This window comes from Miniopterus schreibersii, assembly GCF_964146895.1.
Source record: "Miniopterus schreibersii genome assembly, chromosome: 10".
Classification (NCBI taxonomy): domain Eukaryota; kingdom Metazoa; phylum Chordata; class Mammalia; order Chiroptera; family Miniopteridae; genus Miniopterus; species Miniopterus schreibersii.
In genome coordinates this window covers 6,827,415-6,847,850 of record NC_138110.1, presented here as the reverse complement: position 1 = coordinate 6,847,850, position 20,436 = coordinate 6,827,415, and the positions used below count along the sequence as shown (strand labels likewise).

The 20,436-nt window shown below is 47.6% G+C and overlaps 1 protein-coding gene across 2 annotated transcripts in view; it reads left to right on the top strand.

Moving 5' to 3' along the window:
- TSHZ2 (teashirt zinc finger homeobox 2) overlaps positions 1 to 19,458 on the top strand; it is a 409,116-nt gene extending 389,658 nt beyond the window's left edge. For both annotated transcript variants that reach the window (XM_081148750.1, XM_081148747.1), the window contains exon 3: positions 18,628 to 19,458. In XM_081148750.1, coding sequence (XP_081004876.1) covers positions 18,628 to 18,629 — 2 coding nt within the window. In that variant the 3' untranslated portion in view covers positions 18,630 to 19,458. The remainder of the gene's footprint in view (positions 1 to 18,627) is intronic.
- Positions 19,459 to 20,436: the final 978 nt, after the last annotated feature.

The window sequence follows — 20,436 nt, the reverse complement described above, 5'->3', positions numbered from 1 at the left end:
TTCTTCCCGGTTACTTGGAAGCTCCTTCTGTCTTTACCCCATGAGCTAAAGAATTACGGAGTCAACAGTTTCTAGAAATTCCTCTTGAACCAGCCTGAGGATTTCCTTCCCCAAGGCATTTGTAACCCCACTCAAAGTGAAATTCTAAGACAGAGCTGTGGGGCCACACCGGCCGTCAAATGGCTTTAGGGTTCTGTGGAAACGTGCTGGGCCTCCATCATATTCGGTTTAGATGGCCTTTATAACCCCTGCGCTCCCGCCTCACCCCGCAGGCGGGACGGACAAGGGAGGGAACAGACTCGAACAACGTCCCAGGATGTGGAAGGAACGGTAGCCTCCGGGCCGGGGGATCCGTTTCAGGCCTCAGCACTGGCTTCCCTTCCCTGGCGGTTGGTTTGCTCAGGCCACCCTAACAGGATTCCTCAGACTTGGGGGCTTAACAGTACAAAATATATCTCTCCACGGTTCTGGGGCCAGAAGTGCAAGGTCAAGGTGCCGGCAGGGTTGTTTTCCTCCGAGGCCTCTCCCTTTGGCTTGCAGGCGGCCGTCTTCTCCCGCGTCCCCCCATGGTCTCCCTCTGTGCACGCGCATCCTGGGGTCTCCCCGAGTGTCCTAGTCTCCTTCTTGTAAGGACACCAGTCTGACTAGATTAGGGCCCACCCAGAAGACCTCATCTTAACTTACCCGCCTCTTCGAAGGCTCCATCCCCGAGTCCCGTCCTGTCCTGAGGTGCGGGGATTAGGACAATCCGTTCATAACACTGGCTTCCGTGCTGACACCAAAGCCTTTCTTGTTAGGACTTTAACATCAGTCGTTGCTTCTCGCTACCACCGCCCTGCCCTGCCCTGCCCTGCCCTGCCCCTGCCCCTGCCCTGCCCCTGCCCTGCCCCTGCCCCTGCCCCTGCCCCTGCCCCTGGCCTCAGAGGGAGCAGCTTGTGGCTATGGGAGCCCCCGTACGAGCTTTCCATAGCTTCCTTCACACAAGAGATGAGAGGCCCACCCTCCCGCTTCATTTATAGCCATGCTGGGAAGGACTGCGTGTTTTATAGTAAACTTGGTAAGTGAGACATTTAAAATACATACCGTTCTCAACAGCTGATTTGGGGGTGGAGGAAAGCCTTGAATTCCTTCCAGAAAACAAGCCTGGTTCAGTGTTTTTCAGTGCACAGACCACAGGTAGTTTGAAGAGGCCTCTAGGAGGCAGTGTGGTCCAGTGGGAAGGGGGAGTCCAGGGAAGGTGGGGGAGGGAGGCAGAGGAAGGTTCCATCCAGGCTGCACCCCTTACCAGCCATGGAGACCACCCACCCCTTCGCTTCCTGGGAGCTGCTGGGCCCTTTGCAGAAGCATCCTGCTGGAAATACCCACTGCTGTTGTGTTGTAGGGGCCTCTCTGCCCCCCACCAGCCTCACACAGCGCCTGGTACAAGGTGAATCCTCGTTACTTAATTAGCGATCGTTGTTATTACTGAAGTGCAACCAATACAAAAGCCTTTATAAACAATAGTGCACTGTGGTGTGTGTGTGGTGTGAAGGAATTTAATCTACACAGAAATGCAGATTTAGGAGTGGGGAGAGGAGAGAGACAGAGACAGAGACAGAGACAGAGACAGAGACAGAGACAGAGACAGAGACAGAGACAGAGACAGAGAAGAAAGTAGGAACTGTTGTAGAATTGAACATCCTCTACTCTACTAAGTCTCTACAAGAAGGGTTAATGGATTCAACGGCAGTATCAATCAATCAGTCAATCAATCGTGCAGTAGAGCAATAGTTCTCAATCTTGGCAACACATTAGAATCCCCTGGGAAACTTAAAACCCAGTGCCCAGGCCCACCCCAGACAGTTAAGGCAGAACTCACTCTGGGAGTGGCCCAGCATGGAATGGAGCCAGCGGAGGGAACCCGCTCAGAGGCAGGAGGCACAGTCTGGTAACTCTGCCACTTATTAGCTGTGAACTTGGGCAAGCTGCTTAACAGCTCTGAGCCTCAGTTTCCTTATCTGTCTTGAGGATGAAATCAGATGTGATTGGTTACACACTGGGCTTCGGGTCAGAGCCATAGTGGGTTGATAAATCACAAGTGTTCCCATGGTCATCCAGTGGAAGTCTGGGCCTTCATGCCACCATCTGCAGAACGGTGGTGTCAGGGAGGATCTCTGAGGTCATTCATTTTCATTTCTATGGTTCTGCAAAGGGAGAGCAAGAGCAAAGTAGGAACAAAAACTCGAGTGTCTTCGGGCTGGCACTTTGGAGACCTGTTGAACACGGCAGTCACCACCCATGCCCACCTGAAAGCTGGCGGGAGAGACAAGCTGCAAACCAGCATTCACACAAACCAATGTATCATTCAGGACGATCAGGGGTAAGAGGCAATCTGGGAACCTAGTCTCCATCCTGGGATAAGGAAAGGCCTTCCTGAGCAAGTGATGTTTTAGCCAGATGACAGGGGAGGGGGCAGGAATTACCCGGGCAGAGTCACGGGAAGGGTACCCCAGGAGAGGGCACAGCAGCTATAAAGGCTGGGAGGGGGCCAGGAGCTAGACAGTTTTGAGGCGCTTTTGTTTAAAACATAAACAAATGAGTAAAAGAACATCTTTTCTTCCTTAGAGCATCTCAAGGGACTTGGACTTTCCAGAATGTACTTTGGGGAGCGCTGGTGGAGTCAGATGAAACTCAGTTTGAGATCCAGAAAAACCTTGGTTTCATTCCAGCTCCTCTAGGAAACAGCAGTGTGGGCGGTGGGGACAGTTTGACTTCCCGACCCCTGGTTCTTCATTTGTAAAGAGGCAACACTAACTCACATTTTCCCAATCTATTGGGAGGGCTGGTAATTATTACCAGCAATCAAATCCGTAAAAGGTAATCGTTGTTATTAGGAAGCAATACGGTGCTTGGTGACAGAGAAATTTGGGTTCAGATTCCAGTCTGTCACTTCCCAGGCATGTGATCTTGGTCCCATTACTTAAATCTCTGCTCTTCATTCTCCTGACCTCGAAAAAAGGGATTCGTAAGAGTTACCTTTGGGGATGATTATAAGAATTAAAAGAACAGCCGTCAAGCTTCGGCAAAGAGTAGGCACCCAATGAATGAACTTGGTCGTTGAAATGAAGGGAGGCTCTTCTTGGAAAGTGGGGGGGGGGGGGCAGAATTATCTAAACATGTGCCCACGTGCTAACCCCCTTTTCCAGTGTAGACACACCACAAACAGGGCCTTAGACACATAATCATGTTGGTTAAAAAACAAACAAGCAAAACCACACCTCGGCCTGTTTATTTTCCATGCTCGGAAGGCAGGCAGCTCCTCCCGGCCACCGAGCGCTCGCAGTGGCGACAGTGGAGCTCCTCGGGGTCCACGGGGTGCATCTCGGTGGCTGTAAGTTCGTTGTAATAAATAACACTCGGCTGCGCTTCCACTTAGAGAAGCCGGTTCCACTGTGAATCATGCTGCTGGCGGCTTGGACTTGAAGCTGTCCGGGTTGTTTATGGAGGTGTTTGCCGGTATCGAGACCTCTTTCAAACAATTCAAGTGCCCTTTTGGAGTATATGAATGTGGCTGAATAAAAGCGGGCACCGGGAAATCGTTTCCTTTCCCTCTTCCACGGCCCTGCACCGAAAGCAACCTCGTCGGAGAACTGTCGCACGGTGAGCGCGGGATCACAGTGACACCACCGCGGGCAGGTTCCCTCTTCGTTGCCAGCAGGTTGTTCTGGTCCTTGCCACCCGGTTAATTTCCCTCTTGAAAGGACAGACACAGCTGGATGTTTTTCAGTCCTTATTTTTCATTACCTGGCTCTACTGAGCAATGTGCCTTTAGAACATTCTAGTTAGTTCCATGGACAGCAATAAACACTGGCCAGAGAAGAAGCTTGGAGGTCAGGCAGGCCTAAGAGGAAAGGCCGGCTCTCGGGCTTGCCGGCTCCCTGCCCTCCAGGCAGGCTCTTAGCCGCTCGCGCCTCCGTCTTCTCTCAACAGGACAGTGAGGCCGTCCCTCGGGCACGGCTGCAATGCTGGCGCTGAGCAGGAGCGCTTGAGAAGCGCTGGGTGCCATGGCTGCTTCCCACTTTCTTCTTAACATCCACAGGGAATATTTTGAAACGCTATTTTAGACTTTTTTTTTTTTTATAAAAAGAAAAAACTTTCTTTGGCTTCACATCCGAATGACAACTGATTTCAACATTGGTTAATGTATGAACTAAAGAACCTCTCTTCTACTTATTTTTTTTAAATCTCCAGAAAGAAAGAATCACCCATTTTCCAAGACCTATGATTCCTTACTTCTCACACATAAGCAGAATGTTATGTGTGTATTTTTTATTTATTATACACCTTATTCCACAGCCCTTTTAAGGGACTCCGTTGCATGAAAGGCAATAAAATCATGAAAGAAAAGAAAATCATTGTTTATATCTACATTTTATTGAGTATTTACTGTGCGCCAAGCACCATCTGTGGAAGGTACTATTATTTTTCTGATTTGGAAGATTTGGAAACGTAGATTCAGAAGGGGTAAGTCATTTTCCCCAATGTCACACAGCGAGTAAACGGCAGAGACAAACCCTCATCAAATAGGCCAACGGAAAATAGAGAGAGAACCTGAAGAGAAGTCATTGGGTACAGACTGGAGCCTAAGAGGATACACAGATGCCAAAGTCAGGCCAGCAATTTGACTGTGAGCTTCCTAGTAGTGAAAGCAAAACCAGACACATGCTCCATCCCAAGACTGAGCTTCTCCATAAGGACTGAAGAATCCACAAAGCTTTCCTGACACTTAATGTCTGGCAGAAATGTCTTGCATAACTTTTGTGATGTTGTAGAGTGCAAAAAAGACAACAGAGGTTTTCATGGTAAAACCAAGTATTTAAAACGGAAATCATTTCTTTCTGTTAAAAAAAAAATTTAAATCATTCCTTTTTGCAAAAAAATATATATGTGTGTGTACACATATATATATATATATATATATATATATGTTTTACTTCACAATGGGCTCCATCCCTTTTTATTTTTTTAGCCCCCACCCGAGGATATTTTTTCCATTGCTTTTCAGAGTGGGGAGGGGGAGAGAGACATCTATGTGAGAGAGACACATTGATTGGCTGCCTCTCCCATGAATCAGACCGGGGCCAGGGAATGGAGCCTGCAACCGAGATACGTGCCCTGGCCAGAATCGAACCCGGGACCCTTCAGCCCTCAGGCCAACGCTCTAACCACCGAGCCAAACCAGCCAGGGCTCCATCCCTGTTGAGTAATTTTTCAGCCCAAGCTTGGTCAGAGCTGCGCACTGGACGCTGGCTGAGGGGAGGGCAAGGAGAATGCCTCTCCCCTTATGACTGTCACTTAGACGGCCGGGCCTTTGGTTGCAATTAGGGAGAACTGCACGGCAGCGAAGGCTTCGCGGTCCCATCATTAGTGTCAAGAGACTTTCCCGGGCAAACCCTCGGCCATTTCTTCCACTGCTGTTTCTTAACTACTTGGGGAGCCTGAAGTTGAAGAGTGTGCTCTAAGGAAAAGATTTTTCTGGCGCCATTGAAATCTTAAGCTGACACGCAAGGACACAAATGACACCTAGTGACGGCACGTGCCCCACTCTCAGGAGGCCCCGAGTCTTCCTGACATTTTTGTTGTTTTTCTCCAAGATGTCACCCTGTTTCTGCCAGGTTCAGTCAACAGCCATTTTGCACGCGGTGGCGACGAGATTGTAAACCATCTCCAGGGCTGTCTGTCAAGGGGACCGAAAGGGAGCGCGTCTGCTTGATGGCCGCCAGCCCGCCCCCTCTTAGACACTCGGAGCCGGTGGCGCAGGCGACGCTGCTCTGGGCTCCAGCCCCTCGCAGAGCCCTCCTCCGGCTGGGAGCCGGGGGCAGCCGGCCGTCGGGCCTCGGCGTGAGGCACAGGTCACGGGTTTGAGACTTGCGGTAGAGCCATCAGGGGCTTTACAAGGGGAAGCTCAAAGGCTGAGGTTCCCAGTGTGTCCCTTACGACCTGCGGGCATCGAGGAGAAGGCGGCAAGACCAATGACGGTATTGGCCCCTAGTGCTCAAGGGTCTAACCGAGCACCACCGTTGATGAAGAGTTGGTGGGCTCTCCGGTCCAGACCCGATGTCAGGAAGTTTGTTTAGCGGTCAGGAGTAAAGGCTCTGAAATCTAGGAAATGCACATTCCAGTGGATTGTCGGATACTCAGTTCCACTCACCTTCATGGCACCTTGGAGGAGTCACTTCTGTGATGTGAACTTCAGCTTTGTCCTGTGCAACACCGGACACCCCTTTGCAGGCTGAGGCGGTCGATGGAAATGAGGCGGAACTGGGGGTCTGCGATGAACGTCTGTGGATGTTACTCATGCGCAACTGGCCAAGTCTGTCATTGGCTCGACCTCCCAGAGGGTCGACAGGGAGAGGAGAGGCCTCACCGTTCAGAAGCTCGGCCACTGGGCTCTGTTGGCTTTGTTCTGGGGCCTCTCTCTCCAAGAGCAATTAGTCTGTTTTCAGTGACGGGAAGACGACGGGGAAGAAAGGGATTAAGAAAAGGCAAAAATACCAGAAAACATTTCAAAATATTACCCGCCTACTCACAGGAAGCCGTGTCTAGTGTGTAAAAAGCATTCACATTTAAGCAACGGTTGTATTCATTCTAAGGACTGGAATTGGTCCACCTGAGTTTAAGGGTTTCTGCACACAGGAGTTTCTCTCAGGAAGAATTAGGAGACTCACTAATGATGAAACTCAGCAATGTAGGTAAGGCCATTTGGATCTTCAAATAGTAAAATCAATTTGGAAAAATATTACCTGTAGGTTTTCTCCCAGGATTACGTGGTTAAAAATCACTCGTCTCCATTTCCACTTGGCTTCCCTGTCACCATCTTTTTTTAATGATACATTTTATGTATGTTCATCATGTATATTTCGCTTTTATTTTCAGTTTTCAGAAGTCCTGGATTGGGAGTCAGGTATCCTGACCCATCACTTAATCATCACGGGAGCAAATTATTTAAACTCCCTTAGCTTCAGTCTCTTTATCTTCAGGCTACTAATATTTATCCAATATATTTTGGAAGAATGTGCTTTGAAAAAATGTAAATGCTGCCCCGGCCGGTGGCTCAGTTGGTTGGAGCGTCTCTCCACACAGGCAAAAAGCTGCGGGTTCAACTCCCGGGCAGGGCACGTACCTAGGTCGGGGATTCGATCCCTAGTAGGGGCGCATACAGGAGGCAGCCGATTGATGTTTCTCTTTCTCTCTCTCTCTCTCCCCCTAGAATCAATAAGCACATCCTCAGGCGAGGGTTGAAAAAAAGGTTTTTTTAATGTAATTTACTTCAAAACGGCAGAATAAATTATTCTTCAAAGTTGAAAGTACCAAATAGATGGTGAAGCTTCATGGTGTCCACTTACGTTTCCTTGGACTAATTGTTCTAGTCTCTTTTTCCTTTTAAGTTGTCTCTGATAGAATTAGAGAAGTATGTGGATTCCAGGTCAATTTTTTATTGTATTGCTTTAGTAATACTTTTTAAAAATATTTCTCCACGTTGGAATAGATAGACTTCAAATTACTGTCTTTAAGGCTTCATTCGCTCCACAAATGTTTGTCAAGTACCTACTGTGTGCCAGACACTGCTTATGTGGTTGGAATACTGCTGTGACGGAAAGACACATGGTCCCCGCCTTCCTGGGTTTGCAAGCCAGTGCGGGAGGCAGACACCAAACCGTTACATATAGCTGCAAAAAGTCCCATAAAGACAACACAAATATGCAATATTATTTTTTTTAAAAAGAACTTAGTCGAGTCCAGTGGGTAGGAGCAGACTTCTCTGAGGAAGTGACAATTCCACTAAGACTTTAAAGATGAAAAGTTGCTAGCAGAACAAATAGTGGGTGGAATAGCATCCTAGGCAAGAGGGAACAGCACCTGCAAAGGCCCCGAGGCATGTTTCAGGAGCTGTCAGAAGTCCAGTGTTCTCGGGACATTTCAGCAAGGACAGAGACCCTGGTGAGGTCAGAGAAGTGCCAAGGCCAGCGCAGGCGGAAAGTTCTGGACAAATAAGGGGTTTCTCTCTAAGCGCAGAAGAGGTCATTGAAGGATAAGCTGGGAGGAAATGGGGAGTAAGCACTTCACTCTGACCTAATGTTTCATAAGCTCAGTGTTTGCCACACAGAAAATGATGGACGGGACACAGATGGGATGAGGGGCCCAATGAGAGGTTACGACAGTCATCGGGGACCATACGCACAGGCCTGACCTGGGGCCCTGGGGGTGGAGGCGGAAACGGCGTTTGCCGAGGAATTTTGTGAGTAGGTGTTAAGGATGACCCAGCTTTCTGGCCGCAGCCACTGAGCCGTTTGGGGTTTCATTTCCTGTGAACGGAGCAGGCTGGGGCGGGGGAATCCAAGCGCCCTGCTGTGGAAAAGTTACCTTGAGAGACATTCAGGGGCAGATGTCCAGGAGCAGCCGGATGAGCAGATCTGGAACTCGCAGCGGGCGGTGGATAGTTCACGGTACGTGGAGGCTGCCGCCTAGGAAGGGCGTGTGCGGAGCAGGGTCCCGGCCCTTTGCAGGCCCGCGCGGCCGTTCCAGACGGGCGCCTGCAATTCCCCCTTTGCTCTCCCGAGCTAAACGCACAGATCACATGCCCAGCCCGCGCACACAGTCTCAGGAAGAAACCATCTGATGCTGCGACTGCACAGTAAGAACGCGAAGGGAAGCTCTGGGGCACAGAAATTCACTAGCGCAGGACTCCTCAGGCCTGACCTGCAGAGGCGACACCTGGGCACCGTGCTAAGGGCAGATGCTGAGCCCGCGGGCGGGGCTGGCACCCGGCTCTCTAACGGGTGATGCCAGTGGACCGAGTCCTGGGAGGAGTGACGAGGGAGCCCCACCTGTGCTGCTGTGTGCAGATTCCAGGGGAGCGTGTCAGCGATACCAGCAGGTCATCTGGGGGCTGTTGGATGGGCTTCTCAGATAACACCAGCAGCCATGCCAGAGGTGATTTTCTGAAAAGGCAGGTAGCTCCCGCTAAAATTCCAAATCAAACACAGTTTCTCTTGCTTTGCAAGGTAGCTTTATGTCAGGAAAACGCAGTGTGAGAAATTGTGCATAAAAGACTTTGTGTTTATATGCAAAATGGACTTGAGTTCTAGGCTCAAATTAATTACAAGACGTTTTCCACATCAGTCAGCGGTTCTGAACCTGTGATAATGTTGCTGCCTCCCCCAGGGACACGTGGCAATGTCCAGAGATATTCTGGGTCATCGCACTCCAGGGTAAGGGGGATGCTACTGGACTCAGGTGGGTGGAGGCTGCTAAAAATCCTACAGTGCCCAGGACAGTCCCCACAGCAGGAATTATATGGCCCAAGACGGCAAGAATGCCACAGTTGCAAAACCCGGACCTGCAGAGAGATTTTCAAGAATGGCAGACAGTGAGGGACAATTCCACCTGTGAAAACCGCCCCACACGTTGCAAGGTGCTCGCACCCCCAGCCCCTCAGCGGTCAGTGCTGGGGGGGTGCCCACCATGGTAGCAGTCACAAAACACCCCCTGGGGACAAGATGCAGCGCCGAGAAGGGCAGTGTGGAGTGGAGAAAGGAGAGGGCGGGTGGCACTGAGCAAGGCCAAGAGGAGCAGAGCCAGCCAAAATGATTCGCCAGAGGGGCTCGAAATCCTATCAGGGCCAAATGAAAGTATATATAATCCCGAGCATCTGTTGGTGGCTCTGTAATTAATACAAAATAATTACATCTTCTCGCCTGGCTCTCCCTCACAAACTCTCCTTAATGAACACTGCCAATGAGTTTGTAGATATGTAATTAAAATTTTTATTTATTTCTGTTTTATTTTTAGAGGAGTAGCTCAACATTAGGAAAAAGAGAGGAAAAAACCCAAGCAGCAACAAAACTTGACCTCAGCCACTTGAGAGGCAACCAAGAGTCTCCGCTTCCTTTCTTAATCCATTCTACACGATTCCTTCTGAAAAGTTCTCATTCCCCATTTCTGCATTTTCTAGTTTTAATTTTCTGCCAGGGTTTCATCTTTAGACCTAAAAAAAAAAAATAAAGGCCCAGCTGGTGTGGCTCAGTGGTTGAGCATCGACCCATGAACCAAGAGGTCCCTGGATAGATTCGGGTCAGGGCACATGCCTGGGTTGTGGGCTAGATCCCAGTGGGGGGCATGCAGGAGGCAGCCGATCGATGGTTCTCTCTTATCAGTGTTTCTCTCTCTCTCTCCCTCTCCCTTCCTCTCTCTCTAAAATCAACAATAACGTATTTTTTTAAAAAGAAAAAGGTTTTCCTTCTTTTAAAATAAGGAATAATAAGAAAGGGTATATTGTCCCAAACTGGTCCAAAATTCAGGTCTCCTCTTTACCATTTGCTTCCAGTGCAGGAATACTGACCTTCCAGAAGAATCTACCACTTGTATCAATTGTGGTGAGAGATGAAGACTCTCTCAGGATGGAAATAATATCATAGCCAGGTTTTAACAGAAGACATTCGGATCTGCAATTTAACTGAGTGACTGCACAGATATTCTTGGGGAAGTGACTTGAAATTATTAATTATGCTAGTGTTTAACACTTTAGTACACCAGATCAGCTCAGGCAATATCAAAAGCAGTGATTTAAAAGATACCAAAAAAAAAACACAACAATCTGAAAAACCTTCTCCCACTTAACAGCCAGGTGCCTGCCCCCCAAATGGCTTCACCCCCCTACGTGCCAGTGACCTCGGCTGGGAAGTGCAGACACTCCGGCCTCCCACACTGCGGCATGGTGAGCTGGCAGGAGGGCAGGCACGGGCTTCGCGTGGATAGCACAGAATAAACTCTGGAAATGTCACATTGTCACTACAACAGGACCCTTTCACACCGACGACACTCAAAACCAGGTATCGCGAGTCCAGAATCACCAACTGAGATCTCAGGAACCGATTGACTTCCTTGGTTTTTGCACAAGAGTCTGTCATAAAGGTATTTTCCAGAAATGACACTCAGGTATATTTGTGAGTGCTTTGTAGAGAAGAAAGGGGTCATCAAACAAATCTGGGGAGCAGAGAGCTACATAAATATACATTGTGTTTGGGTTTTGGGGAGTGTTTGAGAGAGAGAGAGAGAAACACTGACTTGTTGTTCCACTTGTTTATGCAACATTGGTTGATTCTTGTATCTGCTCTTACCAGGGATTGAACCCACAGCCTTGGAGTATTGAGATGAAGCTCTAACCAACTGAGCACCTGGCCAGGGTCTGGTTGAGTTGGGTTTTAATTGCAGGATTTCTCAGAGCCTTTAATATGCTAAGGTGTACTGTGAGTTTCCAAGAAGGGAACTATAATACAGCAAAATTATGATTTTTTTTCTCCTTGCTCCCTTTCCCAGAACAAACTTTGTCCCAAGAGAAACCCAGGCAGAGAAGTCTGAGTGTTGATCAAATCTGCTAAAGGTTCAAAAAAGTGATCGATGAGACAGTTACCTGTAAAACAGTCAGCACAGTAGTAACATGGGCAGGGAGGAGGAATGAGGCTTCGAGCAGAACTCAGGTGAGGCTCGGCCTTCACCCCGCACTGCGCCCCCCTGCGCAAGGAACAGCGCAAGGCTAAGGCGCCTCCACTCCGGGAAGACAGGCCTGTCATTCTTTCCTCGCTCCCTTTGCTTCCCTCCCTCCTCCTACCTTCTGATGTCATTGCAATTTCTGGTCTCTGCTTTTTCTCCTTCTTTGGCCCATCTCTTCCTCCAACCACATGACCACCCTCCTTCAAGTTCCCAGACTTGCCATGGGTTCTGGGCAAGCCAGAGGGATGCCGACTAGCTTTTGTCTCCGAAATGCAAGCCTCGCGTCAAAGGGAATGACACCTCCCGCTGATGGTGACCTTCTGTAACCTAGATAGGGTGGTGCCTGAGAAGAGCGTGGGGGCTTCCAAGGGGGAAGGCCCAAATTTAAAGCCATCCTCTGCCATGTGACCTTAACAGTCACTAACCTCTCAGAATCTTTCCTCCTATTTTTTAAAATTTATCTTTATTGTTGAGAGTATTACAGATACCCCCCTTTATTTCCCTATTGACCCCCCTCAGCCCCACTCCCGTCCCCTCCCCAGGCCTTCACCCAACTATCGTCTGTGTCCCTGGGTCATACATATACGCATAGAAGTTCTTTGGTTAATCTCTTCCCTCCCCCGCGCCCCTGTCCTCTGAGTGCTTCTGTGTCTCTGGATCTGTTTTGTCTGTCAGTTTATTTTGTTCATTAGATTCCACATATGAGTGAGATCATGTGGTACTTGTGTTTCTCTAACTGGCTTATTTCACTCAGCATAATACTCTCCAAGTCCCTCCAGGCTGTCCCAAAGGGTAAGAGCTCCTTCTTCTTTACAGCTGCATAGTACTCCATGGTGTGAATGTCCCACAGCTTTTTTATCCACTCATCTCCTGATGGGCACTTGGGCTGTTTCCAGATCTTAGCTATTGGAAATTGAGCTGCTTTGAACAAAGGGGTGCATATATTCTTTCTGATTAGTGTTTCAGGATTCTTAGGATATATTCCTAGAAGTGGGATCACTGGGTCAAATGGCAGTTCCATATTTAATTTTTTGAGGAATCTCCATACTGTTTTCCACAGTGGCTGCCCCAGTCTGCATTCCCACCAGCAGAGTACTAGGGTCCCCTTTCTCCACACCCTCGCCAGCCCATGTCATTTGCTGATTTTTGATAGTAGTCATTCCTACAGGTGTGGTTTTAATTTGCATCTCTCTGATGATTAGCTACGTTGAGCATTTTCTCATATGTCTCTTGGCCATCTGCATGTCCTTTTTGGAGAAGTGTCTATTCAGGTCCTTTGCCCATTTTTTTTATTGGATTGTTTGTCTTCCTTTTGTTGAGTTATATGAGTACTTTGCATATTTTGGAGATTAGCCCCTTATCAGATGTATCATTGGCAAATATGTTCTCCCATACAGTGGGTTCCCTTTTCATTTTGATGCTGGGTTTTTTTGCTGTGCAGAAGCTTTTCATTTTGAGGTAGTCCCATTTATTTTTTCCTTTCTCTTGCCCTAAGCATTGTATCAGTGAAAATTTTGCTACATGCGATGTCTGAGATTTTTCTGCCTACGTTTTTTTCAAGGATTTTTATGGTTTCACAACTTACATTTAAACCTTTTGTCCATTTTGAGTTTATTCTTGTGTATGGAGTAAGTTGGTGGTCTAGTTTCAGTTTTTTGCATGGACCTGTCCAGTTTTCCCAACACCATATACTGAAGAGACTGTCTTTACTCCATTGTATGTTCTTGCCTCCTTTGTCAAATATTTATTGAGCGTAATGACTTAGATGGATTTCTGGGTTGTCTGTTCTGTTCCACTGATCTATACACCTGTCCTTGTGCCAGGACCAGGCTGTCTTGATTACAGTGGATTGTAGTATAACTTGATACCTGGTGTTGTGATCCCTCCAGCTTTGTTCTTCTTTCTCCTCTTATTTTTAAAGAGGTTGTTTTAAGGGTTAGTGTAAATGTGTGTAAAGTACTTGGCATTTGGTAGGTATACAGTAACTGGTTGCTAGTATTGTAGTCATACTATTCCTTACCAAGGGATTATTTATGTTGCCTGTTATGATTATTTTGCACACAATTTCTCTACACACATCAAATGTCACATAAGCTTCAACTTTTCTTTATTCTCCTACTGGAAATATGGAAATTTTCCTTTTCCAAAAGATTAATGATATATAGGTCCAAGGTGTTTTTCTCACTAAAATGAACACTACCACCTAACCAGCAATTTTCAACCTTTTTCATCTCATGGCACACGTAACCTAATTACTAAAATTCCACAGCACACCTATTTTTTGCCAGTCTGACAAAAAAATAGGTATAATTCTGATTGATCTATTTTTTAAAAATAATAGTAGTAATTACCTACCCTTTTTGTTCCAAGGTGACTTTTTTTAAAAAAAATCAGGTGCCTATACTTGTATATAAGGATTTCTGGTATCAAGAATTAACCAATCAGCCCGGCCGGGGGTGGCTCAGCGGTTGAGCATTGACCTAGGATCCAGGCGATCAGGGTTCAATTCCCGGTCAGGGCACATGCCCGGGTTGTGGGTTCGATCAATGACTCATCATTGATGTTTCTCTCTCTCCCTCTCCTTTTCTCTCTCTGAAATCAATAAAGATTTTTTTTTTTAATTATTTAAAAAAAATTAACCAATCACATGCAACCTTATTATGCAGTGTGACCAATAAGATGCTACTCTGTTATATGACCTATATATTTATGGTTCAAGACAGGGCATTCACACTCGGATGGCTGTTGTTGTATTGGCTGTTCTCGTTTTTTTATTTGACCATCTAAGGGAAAAGAGGTCAGTGTCCCTGACTAAGGAGTCAGGTATTACAGGTTTTTAAATTTCTTGCAGCATACCGGTTGAAAATTGCTGCACTAAATAATAAGATATAAACAAGGAACACCACTCAGATTGGGCTAAAGAAAAGTATATGCATTTTTACAGTAATCCAAACAGCACATACCTGAAAAAAATTCACCTCACTAATCTCCCAGAGCAAAGCACACTTTAACTAGCACTTTCCCACCACAAAATGGTCCTATCTTTATTTTTTTATTTTTAATTTATCTTTATTGTTGAAAGTATTACAAGTGTCCCATTTTTCCCCCAACTGACCCCCTCCACCTCACTCACACTCCCTCCCCAAGCCTTCACCCGATTATTGTCTGTATCCATGGGTTATTCATATATGCATATAACTTCTTTGGTTAATCTCTTCCCACCCTCCACCCCTCTTTCCTCTTCCCTCTTCTTTCTGAAATATGATCGTCTGTTCCATGCGTCAATGTTTCTGGATCTATTTTGTTTATCAGGTTCTTTGGTTCATTAGCTTCTTCTTAAAAGAAGACCCTTGAACATTTCCTGTAGTGCTGGCCTGGTGGTGATGAACTCCTTTAGCTTTTCCTTGTCTGAGAAGCTCTTTATCTGACCTTCAATTCCAAATGATAGCTTTGATGGGTAGAGCAATCTTGCTTGTAGGTCCTTGTTTTTCATCACTTTGAATATTTCTTGCCACTCCCTCTGGCCTGCAAAATTTCTGTTGAGAAGTCAGCTGACAGTCTAATGGGAGCTCCCTTGTAGGTAACTAACGGCTTTTCTCCTGCTGCTTTTAAGATTCTCTCTTTGTCTTTAACTTTTGGCATTTTAATTATGATGTGTCTTGCTGTGGGCCTCTTTGGGTTCCTCTTGTTTGGGACTGTCTGGGCTTCATGGACTTGTAAGTCTATTTCTTTCTCCAGGTAGGGGAAGTTTTCTGTAATTATTTTTTCAAATAGGTTTTCAATTTCTTGCTCTTTCTTCTCCTTCTAGCACCCCAATAATACGAATGTTGGTCTGCTTGAAGTTGTCCCAGAGAATCCTTACACTATCTTCATATTTTTGGATTCTTTTTTTCTTTTTGCTCTTCTAGTTGGGTGTCTTTTGTTTCCTCATGTTCCAAATTGCTGATTTGATTCTCAGCGTCCTCTACTGTTGATTCCCTGTAAATTATTCATTTCAGTTCGTGTAGCCTTCATTTCAAATTGGTACTTTATTATGTTATCAATTTTCTCAGTTATTTCCCTAATAATATGCTTAAACATCCTTATAAACAAAATCCTGAACTCTGTATCTGTTAGCTTGCTTAGATCTATTTCATTTAGTTCCTCTTCTAGAGATTTCTTCTGTTCTTTCCTTTGTGACATGTTTCTTTGCCTCCACATTTTGGCTGCTTCCAGGTGTTTGTTTCTATGTATTGGGTAGAGCTGCTATGTCTCCTGGAATCTGTAGAGTGGCTTTGTGTAGTAGGTGTCCTATAGGGTCCAGTGGCTCAGCCTCCCCAGCCACTTGAGCTGGGCCTTCTAGGTGCTCCCCTGTGTGGGCTGTGTGCACTGTCCAGCTGTAGTTGAGCCTTGGTTGCTGTGTGGGCTGTGTGCACTGTCCTGCTGTAGCTGAACCTTGGTTGTTATTGGCGTCACTGGGAGGAATTGACCCCCCCCGGGCAATCAGCTGTGAGGACCAGCTGCAGCTACAGCTGAAGAACTGCTGTGCTGGAGACACCCCTATGGAGCAGGATTTACTTCAGTGGAGCTTTGGTGTTCACCAAGTGCTCCCCTTGAGTGTGTCACTCGTGGATGTGGTAGGGTTGTAATCCAGCGTGGTCGAGTCTGACCACTGGGTGCACTGTCTCTGGGGCCTCCTGGGAGGTGCAAAGTCAGCCTCTGCCAGTGCCTTGCCCAGGGCCACCCAGCATGAGCCACACAGCAAACTGTAGTCGGCTGCTACTTGTGCTGGGCTTAGAAGTGTCCAGGAGAGGCCAAGGTATGAGCCAATGCAGGCTGCCGCTAGTGCCAGGCCCGAGGCCACTTATCAAGCCATATGGGGCAGCTGCTGCTTGTTTGAGAGATTTTAGGAAAGTCCTAAGCAGGAGGCTATAGAGGCCACTTGCACAAAAAAGCCCCTGGAAATGGCCCGGATGAGCTGCAGGTGGGAGGGGCGGGGCCTCCTGGAATCATGGTGCGGGGCCAAAGGTGTGAGGTGCTGGCGATTCAAATATGGCTCCTGCCTGCCAGCTGTGTGTGGGAAGGACTCGCCAAAGGAGCCATGGCCTCCGCCAGCCCTTCTGCCTGGGAGGAAGCCGCCCTCCGCCTCTCTCCCGGATCTCAGGCAGGTTAGTTCCTCCCCGAGTGTCCCGGGTCCTTTCAGGCTGCTGCCCGGCGCTGGGCTCAGAGGGAGCGTCCAAGTGAGTCAGTGCGCGGGCCCTTTAAGAGGAGCTGCTGGGGCTCCCGCAGCCTCCTCGACCCTCAGCGACAGTCCCCGCTGGTTTCACAGCTCAGAGTTGTGGGGACGTCCCTTCCCGGCCCAGGAAACCTGGGCTGGGGGCCTGCTGTGGGGCTGGGACCCCTCACTCCTCTGGGAAACCTCCACCGCCGAGATTCCCTCCCGGGTTTAACCCACAGCACCAGGTGTAGGCCGGCAGCTGAGTCTCTGGGATCCAGCCCCGATCCGCCTGCATCTCCGCCCCTCCTCCCGGTCTCGGTGCTCCTCCAGTTCCCTGGTTGTGGGGCTTCTGTTCAGCCAGATCTCAGGAGGCTCTGAGTGATGGTGGTTCTGTATTTTAGTTGTAATTTTGATGTGGTTGCCAGAGGCTGCGTGGACTGCGGTTACCTAGCAGCCATCTTGTTCCTCCCCTCGGTCCTATCCTTTTTAAAATACATTTTTATCTTTTAATTATTGTTGGCATACAATATTATATTAGTTTCACATGCACAACATAGTGATTAAAGTTTTGCACAAGTTATGAAATGATCACCATGGTAAGCCTAGTACCCATCTGAGAAATGGTCCTATCCCTTGACTCGGGAATTCCACACTTGGGAATTTAAGCTTATGGAAATACAGCATACTTAAAGGAAATACAACGTACCAAATATGTTCGTCACAGTGTTACGTATCACCGAATAAAATTGTAAGCAAATGAAATGTCCAACATCAGAGAATGGTTTAGTAAACGCTGATAATGTAGGTGACAGAACTCACGTAGCTGTTTACAATGATACTTGCAAGTGAAAAAATACAGGGAGAAACATTACATAGTGGTTACTTACAACCATGTGAGCCTAACAAAAGTGCACAAAGAAAACACTAGAAGAAAAGACGGCAGCATGTGAGTAGGAGCTCTGTGTGGGTAGTGGGGCCATAGGTTAAATTTTTTATTTTTCAAAATGTTTTATAATACAAATCATACATTATATTTTTTACTTTAAACTGTGGCTAAATACACATAACATAACCTTTATCCTGTTAATCATTTTAAGTGTATATTGTAGTGCAACCATCATCACCATCCATCTCCAGAACTGTTTCATCGTGTAAAAATAAAAATCTAGCACGTACCTGGTTGCGGGCTCGATCCCTGGCCCTGGTCGGGGCATGTGTGGGAGGCAACCATTCGATGTTTCTCTTTCTCTCTCTCCTTCCACTCTCTCAATGGAAAAAAAAAAATCCTCAGATGAGAATTTAAAAAACCCACTAAAACTCTAAACCCAATAAACAGCAATTCTCCATCCCTCCTTTCCCACAGCTCCTGGCAGCCCCCGTTCTGCTGCGTTTCTATGACTTTGACTATGCTAGGTACCTCCTATCATTAAAAGTGGACTGTATTGGTCATTTTATGGCTGATTCACTTTCACTTAGCCTAATGTCCTCAAGGTTCACCCCTGTCCTACAATATGTCAGGATCTCTTTCCTTTTTGAAGCTGAATACTATTTCGTTGTGAGGATATACCACGTTTTGTTTATCCAGTCCCCCGGTGATGAGCATTTGGGTTGCTTCCCTCTCGGCTCTGGTGAATCCTGCTGCTAGGAACACGGTGTACCACTATCTCTTCCCTACATCGTATTTTAAAGAGTTGTTCCCCCTAAATTGGCTCTTCCTTTCTGTGCCCCACCAATTGGTTACATCACACCCCCGGCCAGGCTGATCCAGGACTCTGCAGACCCTTCATGCCCATGAGACAGTCTAGGCTGGCCATTTGACCGTACCTGGGGGAAATACCCACCCCGCTAGTCCTCAGAAAATAACGCCTCTTTCTGTGTTGTTCTGGTTCCCGCTGCAGGACAAATGCCTTAGCCCGACCTCCCAGCCGATGCCCGGCCCTTCGCGCACCGCCCGGCTGACATTGAACTCCTGACACCCTGCTCCGAGAGGACTGCCAAAAAAAAAAAAAATCACCCCAGCCATTTCTCTTCACCCTCACTAACAATTTGGTAATGAAGTATTGATTTCCACTTCTCTGCTTATGGACGATATTAGATTTTTCATTGATAAACTGCGATGGGGCTGTCTCGTCTCCACGGTCCCCTTTCCACTGTCACGAGAAAACAAAGTGCCCCCGAAGAAAAATCATGCCTGAGAACAGCGACGTACTTATTTGGCCCGTTTGTAGCACTTGCCGGGAAAGGGCGGGCGGCGGGGGCCTGAGTCTCCGCAGCTTGATGTCCGAGGGGCCGCCCGCCGCCCGCCGCCCGGAAGCTTCCTTTTCACGGTCACGTCCTTTCCTATTTATAACCCCTCTGGGAACGTTTGTCTAAAGGAAATGTTTCTGTTCCGTGCAACAATCACGGTTGCACCTGGGCTGCCGCCGGGCCGCGGGGGGGAGCCGTCCGTCTCCGTCGCCGCCACCGCCACCTTCACCGTCACCATCGGTCACCATCGCCGTCACCGCCACCGCCCAGCGGGAGCGTCGCTAAGTCAGACCCGACGCCGCGCCGCCCGGAAACCTCTGCACAGTGTCCCCGCCGCTGGAAGTTGTCAGATAGTCAGGCCGAACCGTGCTGCTGCCAAAGACTTTCTCCCGCGCAGGGCTCGGCTTTAGCGTCGCCGGTACCCTCTCGGGGCTAATGTAAGAAGAAGAAGAGTCGGGAGCCGCCATCGCCGTTCCTCGAGCCGCGGGCTGGGGGAGGGCGCGGGGCGGGGCGAGCGGGGGAAGCGGGCGCGCGGCCGTGGGGCCCGAGCTCGGCCGCAGCCCCTCCGGCGGCCGCGGGGCGGGGCCGCTGTTCGCGCCCCGAGCGCGGCGGGGCCTCGGCGGCCGCGGGCAGCGTGGAGCGGGGCGTCCGTCTTCAGTGTGTTCCTGCAACTTTTTTCATTAAAACTTTGGAGGGCCCGATTTTAATTTGTGGAATATTCCCGTTAATAATGAGATCTAATTAAGACATCCATTAAAAGCCCGTTAAAGTTAATTTAACGTAAAAATTCCAATAGAACTGTATTAGATTTTCTCCATTAAATTAACGTTATGGATTTTTAACGGATGTCTTAATTATACGTTATTATTAACAGGAATACTGTATTACACAGATTAAAATCAGGCCCTAAGTCAACTTGGAAAAGCTAAGAGCATGTTTTAATAGGAAAAGTCTCGCATACCTAGTGCACACTCTGGAAATGCAGGGGGTAGGTCTGTTTAGTTGAGTATTTTCTATACAACTGAAAGCAACCGTAATAGATAAATCCATCACTGCATTTAAACAATGGATTTCCTTATTCTCAAAGGACAAATAAGTCTGGGTTGTGTTGCAACCTGCTACTCAGTGATAGGCGAAATGTTTAAACTGTTCTAGGCACAACACTAAGAACCAGATGATTTTGAAACAAAAGAAGTATTTTTTGTTGTTGCTTTAATGACCAAGGCTATCACACACCAAAAATCTCAACACTAAGAGAATGAAACCAAATATATGCGCTTCACCATTTCTCATGGAGGCTGCCTGTTGGAATTGTTTTGGAAATTTTGACATGATCCCTAAATTCAACATTGGGATTAAAAAAAAAAAACAAAAAAACTTATTTACCTCCTAGGGAAAGTGTTGCCCTTATGCCACATATAATAGCAAATTGCTTTTTTTATGGCATGCATAACCTAGAT